At 42.8% G+C, this 10,506-nt stretch overlaps 1 protein-coding gene across 1 annotated transcript in view; it reads right to left on the bottom strand.

Annotated features, from left to right (window-relative positions):
- Positions 1–291: 291 nt before the first annotated feature.
- The window catches only part of FAT3 (FAT atypical cadherin 3), a 394,792-nt gene continuing 384,577 nt past the window's right edge, over positions 292–10,506 (bottom strand). The window contains exons 26-29 of the mRNA XM_059466196.1: positions 8,920–9,033; positions 5,490–5,549; positions 2,873–2,908; positions 292–2,273 (exon numbers count right to left, since the gene is read on the bottom strand). Of these exons, the coding sequence (XP_059322179.1) occupies positions 1,654–2,273; positions 2,873–2,908; positions 5,490–5,549; positions 8,920–9,033 (830 nt within the window). The 3' untranslated portion in view covers positions 292–1,653. The remainder of the gene's footprint in view (positions 2,274–2,872; positions 2,909–5,489; positions 5,550–8,919; positions 9,034–10,506) is intronic.

The following is a 10,506-nucleotide window of genomic DNA, read 5'->3' as shown; positions in this document are numbered from 1 at the left end:
CCTGCAATTTAATTTTGTGTGAAATTCCTGTCAGACAAGAACATGCCCCGACATACAACTGTTGAAACTATCCAGTTAAGGCGACTGACCAAGGGACAGGACAAGGAAAGCAGCACAGGAAACCTGCTAATGAATCTGTTCATTTATCAAAATGATTTAGGGATTCAATAGCTTTTCAGAATGACAGAATTATGCCATGGCAGAAATGGATGAAAACCCAACAGTAGTGCAGGCTTGTAGACTCACATTCACTGGTAAGGTTACAGAGATGCTGTAAAATGTAGTGGGGTAAAAACATTTTCAGAGCACCAAGTAACAGGTGTGTACACTCTGCTTTAATACACTGAGTGAAAATCCAGTATTTCCAGATTGCACTTGACTACTCTGACCTAATCAATGTGAATGAACATTTACTCCAATCAGGCTGAGGGAAGCATAAAAGCATACAGATGCCATGGTTTCCTTGAATCCACAACAATATTCTGAAGTCTGCAAACAGCCTTTGGATGCACTCAAATCCTACAAAATCATGCACCCAGTGGAAAATCTGTCGACAGATCTTTGGCCACAGTCCATTCATGCAGTTCCACCGACTGAGTCAGTCTACAGCAGCATCCTGTGAACTCTAGGGATGGACATTTGCCAAAAGATGGTTAACTAATGATGTGAGGTTACAGCAGCCTTAAATGTAACTTAATTGCAACTAATTTTACTTCAGTAACTGCAGCATGAGGACTGCTGTTAAAGAGCTGATTGCCCAAGCAAGAAATTTCAAAAAAATGATCAGCTGGGTAGGGTATCTCAAGTTTTCAGATCCATGTTCATGTTGCATACACATTAAGAGAGGCTGTGTGTACACAGCTAGGGCAAAACCAGGCCACTCCTGAGCCAAACTCTGACATTTTGGGAAGTCCTCATGGGGAAAGCTATGCACATGCACCTGACATCAGGTTTTAAAAATGACAACCAAAGTAAGCCAATTTGGAGTAAACATAAACTGTGTGTATGTGTTTTGTTCTACACAAAGCAGAATGAAATGCTATGTAATGAACAAAAGTATAGATAAATATTTATGGAAAAATAATTGGTCACTTGTCTTTGATAGGTCAATTTGTAAATGTTGCTTTTTTTAGCCATCTGATGTGTTGTACGCAGCAGCCTCAGCAATCAATTACTTTCACTCTTTGCTAACATAAAATTTCATGCAACAGTGCATTCCGGAATGATCCATACTCATTCCTTAATACTGTGGGGAGATCATAACACTGTAACACTTTTAATAACACAATGCCAAAAAAAACCCCCAAAACAACCCAACTTTGTAAGAGAGAAAGAAATTATTTAGCAGTTATTTTTCCCCCTGCCTCAAAAGCTGAGTTTTACTCTTGGTAATAAATAGAAGGTACACTCTCTCCAGATTGTCTGTAACAATTTTGTGATGTATAACACTTAAAACAATTGGTCTCTTCGTGTCTGCACATACAGTATCATTTCTGAACAAGTTAATAATGGGTTATACTGTACTTTTCTTTGCCCAATATATATATAGACACACCTTCAGTGAAATTTCTTCTCAATATTTATACTATTAATTGGACCAAATGACAAAATTAAAAAAAAAGAAGAGGAGGAGGAAAAAGAAAGGAGCTTCCTTTACACTTGTGTCTGCTGCTGGGTCTCCACAAATGGAATGTGAACATTTTCTAGGCTGAGTTCCTCCACGCTTTCAAAGTCACTCATGGCTACTTCGGAGTCATCAAAGCCGCATCCGGCTGAGACGTCAGAGGAGGAGGCGTTGAGGGAGTTGTGCAAGGGTAAGGGCACCTTACCTGCACTAGCATTTTCTGTGTTCTGGCCTGGGCCAACAGCAAAAGTACTAAATTCGTTCCCAGTCTGAGATCCTGCGGTGTCCGTCTCATTGGGGAACGGGTGGGGAGGGAGGTATTGGCTCGGGTGGAAGTGCGGCCGTCTCCTGCAGTCAGGGCTGAGAGTACTTGCCATCGAGACCGGCTGCGAGGGCGGGAGGGCTTCGTATTGGTCTGGGTAATCCTCTGGAAGAGGAGGTGGTAACTGGTCCTGGCTCAAAAACTCCTCTTCGTGAGGGGGAGGGTAGTCGCTGTCGATGTCGTAGCCACCAAGGTAGTAATCTGTTTCCAGTTCTCTGGTGCTGCCGTGATGAGCCGAGCCTCCATCTGCCGTCTCAAAATTGGGCACTTCCTCAATGTCGGACAAGCGAGCGCTGGGCATCCAGTCAGAGGTATCCCAATGATACGCTGCAGCAGGGAAGAGAACCACAGCACTCTGTTAGGATGGGAACACAGAAGGGAGCTGAGTGTCCTGCATGCACCTGCCTGAGTCCTCACAGCACATTCAAATCACAGCATGCCCCACAGGCCACGGACACGGGTCAGCCATGCTCTGACCAGAGGGGTAGAGGAGGAGAATAAATTGCATTATGATGCTAATGCAAACAAGCAAAGAAACAAAACACGGCCACTCTCAGGCATTTTGCTTTTTAAGATGCTACTGTGTTGTATTAGAAACTATGAGTCCAAGAAATCAAAATGGTTGAATTACTGTTTTTCACAGCTACTTGAAAAAAATCTTTAAATGCAGTCAGCATGCCTACAGAATCTGATCTCCCCTTCCACCTCCAATGACTTCAAGAAAGAAAGTGTGCAAGCAAATAATCTGATTGACTGAAAACTGAATTTTGAGACAAAAAAAAAGTGGCTGACCATTCTCATGCATCTTTTGAAGAGAACTCAAACAAAAGAGTACACATGAAGCAGTTCAAGAAAAAAACCAAACAGATCAAGTCAGTGCTCTGCCCACCCCGGCCCAAAGGCAGAAGGTGCCCCAGAAAAATCACCTCTGTTGTAGTTCTGTCCTTGATCCATAACAGACACTGTCAGATACAAAGTAAAAAGCAAAAACTGGTAACTTGGAGCTTGTCACCAGCATTTTATTACATGTGAAAATACAAAACTCTGCATGCATATTTCTAAAGTACAGCTGCCATGGTGTCATTTTAGTAGGATTTTAAATTATTTATTTTAATGTACAAGATAAGCTTGCCTGTCAAATGCAGACATAGCTAAAGAAATGTTTATGTCGTGTATTATACTCCTTTTCTATCATATCTTAATTATTTACCCTCACTGAACAGATATAGAATTTCATTAGAGTTGTAATTCTTAGCACAAAAAAGGGCTATCCACCATCGACACGGCTTATAATTGCAAAGTACATTTTTCTCTCACTTGTTCACTTTGAAACAGAAAAATAAGAATCTACCATTCTCAGGGCCGGTTCAAACAAATCTGGGCCCACCTGGGCTCAGATACCATGGTGATGGGCACGGTATAAGAACCTGAATAGAATAGAATACAAAGCCATTTAATGGGGCTATCAGCTACAATGCTCCCCAACCCCACACCCACCTCCCACCTGCACTGCCATGCTAGCTGGTGGGGAGGGAGGCATTCCAGCATGGAGAGGGTGCAGGGGTGGGGGAGAGAGCAAGGAAGGAGGTTTATGTGAGACAAGAGCGGGGAAGAAGCTGCAGCGTTTTCTAGATGGATATGCTCTTGTTCAGCCGCATGTTATTGGCTTCATGCAAGAAGTCATCGGGCAAAGTCTAGGGACGACATTGCTGGAGGAGGTCTGCCAGGAGAAACAGACCTCTGGGGCTTCACAGCTCGTAACCTCTGTGGCTCAGACACAGGCAAGGGAAGATCTCTCCAGCCCTTCACCTACTCAGACCACACTTGCCCTTGCTCATCACCACACGGTGCATGGGGTGATGGTGATTGCTCCCTTAGCTGGATAGCCAGGCAGGAGTTCTCCCCCTGCTCTGCCATGTCCTGGGGTGAGGAGGGCTGGGGCTACTGCAGGTTTAGCAGCAGTGTCTGAACCGGCCCTAACCTCTCTTCTGTGCTTCTCTCTTCTTTGTACAGTGGATTTTGCTGTGTTGGGGTCGGTGTGATGGCACTGCACCTGACGTGGGTCAGGGCCCTCTGAGTTGCGTGGATCAGGACCCAGGAGAACCTCACTAATTTGCTGGCTTGCACAACCCTGGGCAGGTCCCTGGGGCAGGAGCCCCATCCTCCCATGACTCTGTGGCAGCAATTCTGCCCAGACCTCCAGTGTGGCCAATTATTCACCACTTCCAACAGCTCTGCTGCAGAGCAGGCAATCCTAACAATACTAACCTAAGTTTCATATACGGAACTGGGAAGTGGGCAAAGCATTTTCAGTGCCAGTCTCTTGAAACTACTGCCAGACTGGCTTTTTCTGACCTGTAAAGGATGATAATGAGCCAGTGTGTTTGCTTAAGCTTTCTCTTAGGAAGGCAAGGTCATTTTCAGTGCCTGTGGTTTCTTTTACAGGTTATTTTTTATTTTTTTTTGAATGGGACTTTCTTTTGAATTAACCTTGGCTAGTTAATTTCTGGTTTTTTGATAGTGAGAAGAATGGCACTCTACACTTCAGGATATCAATAAATGCACTATTAACAAATACTCAAGTGGCATCACTAGCTAGCAGTAAAAGTGTTTTTCAAAATTACTGTGACACTGGCTCAAGAAAAAAATCAGTAGTTTCACAAAAACAATTTACTTAATCATCTTAATGTATTATGCAGACCAGATTAGCTAAAGTATGTAAAATCTGCCTTAAATTCACTAAGGACAGATGAAATTTTTGACTTGTGGATAACCTGAGTTGATGCTGAGTTGACATTTGCCCAAGGGTAGGAAAAATGTTGGAAAATAAATAAAAGTAATGTTTATCTATGATAACAAGACATTTCCTCAGTGCTTTATGGAAAAAAGAAAACAGTGATATCCCCGCATTACAGGTTCACTTGTAACATGAGATGCCTGAGGTTACCCAGGAGGTCAGTGGAAGAGGTGAGTGCTGGTCCTTGGAGCACATTGCACGCTCTGTGCAACGGGCACACCAACGCCACGGGAGAGCCGCGGCATCCCTGGAGCTGTGCCCACACATCCGCTGCTTGGCAGGGTTCCCTGGGAGAAACCAGCCACCAGCCAGCCACCCCTGTGCTCCCCTCTGTGGGAACCACTGGGGTACACAACCCAGCTCTGCTGCAGCATGGGACACGCTACAGACTTCCCGTGTCATCTCCCGCTTCCCAGTCTCTGCAGCCAGGATCATCTCAGTGATATGGCTCCATTATCAGTCTATTATTTTCTCTGAAGGCAATGAGAATAAACAAGCAGAAACATTGACTTGAACAGAAGAGGATGAAGGCTTGACACCTTTTCTACCACCTCCAGTTAGCCACAGATATTTTGTGGTACATTCCTCTGGCATTTTCATGTTTGCTGGTGAACATGCTGATCTGCAAAACCCAATCCCTGCCACAGGATTGCTGGTCAGTGTAGATTAGTGAGGTTCTGCTGGAATGTTTCACAATGAAAATAGGAAGCATTGTTGTATAACAAGAAAGAAAAAAATTTAAATACCTTCATTTTCTATAGTGTCAACTACATTGTTGACAAGCTGTATGACAGTCACTATGGAAGCTTGCAGGGTAGGGAAAGCAGAAAATAAAGGGAGGGGAAGGACAGCTTCAGGTTAGTATTTAAAACACATCATATGTTACCACAATAAATTATCTCAAAAGACAGAACTGACATTGAAAGAAAAAAAAAAAAAAGGCTGCTGACCAATGCATGATTTATGCAGTTGGTTACAGGACATTTCATTTCAGATAATCCCATATATCTTCAGAGTGCTGATAAATTCCAAACCAGCATTTCCAGAAAGGCATATGGGATGATGTGTATCACCTCATAAATTCAAGCAGACTGGTCAGCTGATTCAATTAACCGAAGCAGTATCTTGTCTACCTGACACTAATTTCTAATCCATTCTTGCTTAGAGGTCTCCAGAGATGGTGCTATGTAGTCCAAGGATCATTATCTTTTAGACCATCACACCATCAGAAATGGTGTTAAGCTCAATCTATTTCCTAAGAGGAATGTTTTACTTATTTACTGTCTGTGCCATGCCATGCAATACCTCAGGAAGGTTAAGCAGCACAGCTGTAATTAGGAGGACACAGCCATGTAGGTGTGGTTCAAATTTTGACCCATGTTTGACAGAATAGTTTCTCAAATGTATTGTGTGTTCTCCGCAGGTGTTCCAAAAACCCACACTTTTCCCTTGAAACCATTAATATAGACTGTGCAGCTGTTTAATGTGGAGGCCTGTAATGTGTGGTCTTTCAGATGATCTGCATTTTGCACTACCCAACCCCCCTGCCTCTGAGAACATAAAATAAACCCAAAAATCAAAATTGAAGGGAAAGCCCTGCATGAGAGTGCAATGGATCCCTCCCTTTTCCTCTTTAGTTATGAGAAAACCAATTGCTTGGAGCAATGTGGGGAAAAACATACTTTTTTGTTTCACACAGTCAACAGACTTAGACATCACAAGAAATGCGTTAACAGTGCAGACATACGTTGAATATTTTCACATTTTTGCTAAATTTTGGGCATGGGATCAGGTATATCACCCAATATCCTCAGTTCTAGTGAGGGCTTAGCAAAAAGAGCCTTGATAAACCAAAGGACCCCTGTCCTGTGTCTATGATGAGCATATTTATGCCATCAACAGCAATAGTAATTATACAAAGGAGACTTGCACTGGCTAATGCAAAATAAACATGATAGAAAAATAAGGGGCTCCACGCAGTTAGCGCTGCATGGCTGGGAAAAAAGATGGAGGGCAGCTGTAAGCTATTAGAGGAAAAAACCTAAGAGTGAAAAACAGGTCAAAACCCAGGGCCAGTGTAGTTTTCTTTGCAACTAAAGGCTGGCTCTGGTGGGAGCTGTGCAGAGCATATTAACAGAAAAATGGGAACCCCCACCTCACATAGCTCAGTGCAAGTCATTGCTCAGATTTTGGACTACAAAAATTACTGCTAACTACTCTCAGAAAGACTAGGGAAGCTGAGCAATTTAAATGCAGGAGAAATAAGGTGAGACAAAAAACGTAGGTTCAAAATCTCACCCCATGTGAGTTTACATGGTAAGACAAGCCCTTGACACAGCAAGAGAAGGCTCCAAGAGCCCTAGAGAGGGTGAATAGAAGCTGCCTGCACTCTCAGTGGAATTCATCCCAGTGATCCACTGCTGCCAGATAGGTTTCCTCAGTCAGAAGCTGCCACCCAGTTTCACAAGTCAGTGTCATTATAGCCATTTGTGTAACACAAGCCTGTCTCCTGTGCTAGCCTGAGAACCCAGCAGCATTGCTCTTGAATTTGGAGGAAGGAGCTTGGAGAAGGAGCCACTGTCCTGTCTCATCAAAGAGCGTGGATGCTGAACTGTATTTGTTGTGTTTTCACTGACAACAAATACAACTGTTGTGTTTCTAACCTCTGCAGGTACATGAGGTACAAAAAATTAAAATGACAAGAAGAGCAAAGATTCATGGCTTCAGGAGGCATATCCATTAGCCCTAAAGTACAGGCATGTGAGCATGTATATGCTTACTTATGCCTGGCTTTGCCCTTTAGGCTCTTTCACTGCAAACCTTCCCTGCTGCTTCAAGCAAACCAGAGCGTGTGGTCTTGCATCGATCTCGCAAATGACTCAGATGATTTAGGTTTCTTCCCTTGTTCTCCCTGAGGATATGGATTTGTTTGAACCCTGAACTAGAAATGTTATCTCTAAAGGCCACATTTAAAATGCAGCCTTCACAAAAAATGAGTGGGCACAGAAGGTCCAATCCAGCTTCTGTGGGTACTGTGTCAGTGATTTCAGTGGAGACAAGATCGGGAGTTTGAAATGTCTAATCAGAATTTGTGAGATACAAAAAGTAACAATGCACAATAAAAGACCACTTGAATAATTATTCCGAAGGTAACTCTAATGTAAATATATATCATTAAATAACGCTTACCCTAAAAAAAGGCTAAAGAGGTCTTTTTGGTGCAGGGGCAGAAAAGCATTGGTAAGCCTGACAAAAATAATTGTAATGCTTCAGGCACAGCAGGCCAAAAGGAACTGCAAGTGTACTTTGCTATCAGTGCTTTTTCCAACATTTCAGAGTTCCTAGAGATCAGCTGCATGGCATGACTGAGAAACTGAGTCTACAGACAGTTCATTAACTGGTGGCTGAGGAAACCAAGTATGATTCCTTTGTGATAGTCTTTTTCTGTGTGTCTAAACGAGGCTTCCCAGACATACACCATCCCTCCCCAGCAGAAACATCTTGACTTTTCTCAGACCCACTGCTCAACATTCGTGGGCCGCAGGAACAAAGGTTTGCTCTGACTCTGTGGACCTTTTAGTGGGCTGTGTATGGCTCTGCCTGTGTCACCCAGGGAGATAATGATGCAGGATGTGAGAGGCAGGCACTGAGTATGCACTGAACAAGAATTTAATGGTGCTCTATTGTTTGCTGAGCTGTGATTGCCAGGGAGAGGCCAGGACGCTGGGGACTGGCTCATCTGCTCATTGTTGCGGCTGAGCACCAGCAGAGTTTTGCTGGGACCATGAATGAGACCGGGCAAATGGCACGGAAATCCCTTTTATTCGACTGGTGAAACATGAAAGTCATGCTTTTCCCAGAAGGAAAATTACATAAATTCTACAGTTTCACTTGCAATCTATTAGTCAACTTACATCTTGGCAGTGTGACTCTGCTGTATCATAGCTCTAATTCACTGTAAAGCTCGGTCCTTATACAACAGCCCCAAGCATCAAGATTTTTATTATGTTCCTATAATTTAGTAAGTGGAACACAAAGTCAGGGTTTGAACCCACGACTTTCTTACTTTCGGCACTGTTAAAGGGTTTCAAGATGTCACATAAATCTTTTAATAATATTAGAGAGAGAGATAAATAGCTTTTCCCCCAGCATAATAAAGATGAAATCATTTCTTACCATTATCATCACCGGAATCAGACTGGAAGGAGCTGAGGGACTGTACTTCAGAGTTGCTGCCTTTATTACTTCCTGAAAAACAGGTCACCTCTTCAGCGTCATCAACCCCTTTACCTTCATTGACAGCAAAGACAAAGCAAAATGGTACTCTCTAGGTATGAACATTTATCTATTTATACCACGGACACATTCAAATCCTGCCTTCTATTATGAGTCAGAATAAAATTATTTCCTTCACACAGAGGACGTGACCTATTCGTCAAGAAGGCAGTAGGTGAAGATACCTAGACTTTTGAAGTGTTTGAAGCCCAAGGAGTCTTTCAAGTGGCTGACAACACTGTAATCAAGGAAGTAACATCTGTATTCAATATTGTCTTTTGAGATGGCATGTAGTCTCAAAAGCAATGAAAATGATGACTTAAGGAATGTGGTATAAACAGCTTATACAAGAGATTACAGTTACATTTATCTTTACTGTTCATTTCCTAATTTGAGAGCCTCATTAAAGGCTCATTCAATGCTCAGTAAAGTTACCATGCATCTTGTTATTCAGATCAGTGGCCCTTGGATCAGATTTTAATAGCTCCATCACTGACATATAATAGATTATGCTTCAATTTACATTGCTTTTCATCAGGGATATTCAGTCTTCACAACTCCACTATTTAGAAATGTAACTGCAACCTACGGTATAAATTCTCCTGTAATTAAGCATATATAAATAAACACATTCAAATACACATTATATGGGCAATAATCAGGAACACAAAAAGTTATTCTCCATTTTAAGCACTAAGATACCTGAGCCAATTACAAATGAAGAAGGTCAGGTGCTATCAACATGCAAGCACAGCTCTTTACTTGCCAGCTGTATGTATTTCTACCCAGCATGGCACACCTCCACACGGTAAGAGCTGATTTGCTCCTGCTGAGCAGCAGGGTATGGAGCTGATGAAGTGAGTGCTGCAGTAACAAAACTGCACTGCTTCCCACTCCGTGACAGCTGAGGTCTGTCTCCCTGGTATGGCCTCATGGTGTGCTGGTAGGAATTTCTATTCCTTCCAGTATCAGCAGTGTCTGTGGCACAAAACCCCAGGAGAATATAGAACACAGCACGTGTGGGAGCTAGAGTGATGATGCTTTCAATCAGCTTAACTATATTTAAAGTTTAAAAGGTCAGACACAACACAACCCTGAAATACAGCCCAAATAAATGAAAATTAATTCAATTTTTCACTACATGACCTTAGCCAGTGTGCTGCCTTGGATGAAAATGTGCAGATCAGGGCACAGCTATAGAATCATAAACTCTATAAGGCTGGAAAAGACTTCCAAGATCATTGAGCCCAACCTTTGACTGAACATCACTATGTCAACCAAACCACAGCATTAAGTGCCATGCCCAATCATTTCTTGAACACTTCTAGGAATGGTGACTTCACCACCTTCCTGAGTAGCCAGTTCCAAGGCTTGACCATTCTTCCAGAGCAAAACTTTTTCCTGATGTCCATCCCAAACCTCCTCTGGCACAACATAATGCTGTCCTCTTGACCTGTTGCTTAATTCCTCTCTCCATTCCTCAGTTCC

Source organism: Ammospiza nelsoni, chromosome 2, assembly GCF_027579445.1.
Source record: "Ammospiza nelsoni isolate bAmmNel1 chromosome 2, bAmmNel1.pri, whole genome shotgun sequence".
Classification (NCBI taxonomy): domain Eukaryota; kingdom Metazoa; phylum Chordata; class Aves; order Passeriformes; family Passerellidae; genus Ammospiza; species Ammospiza nelsoni.
Note: the sequence above shows the minus strand (reverse complement) of the source record. Positions and strands in the feature narration are given on the sequence as shown.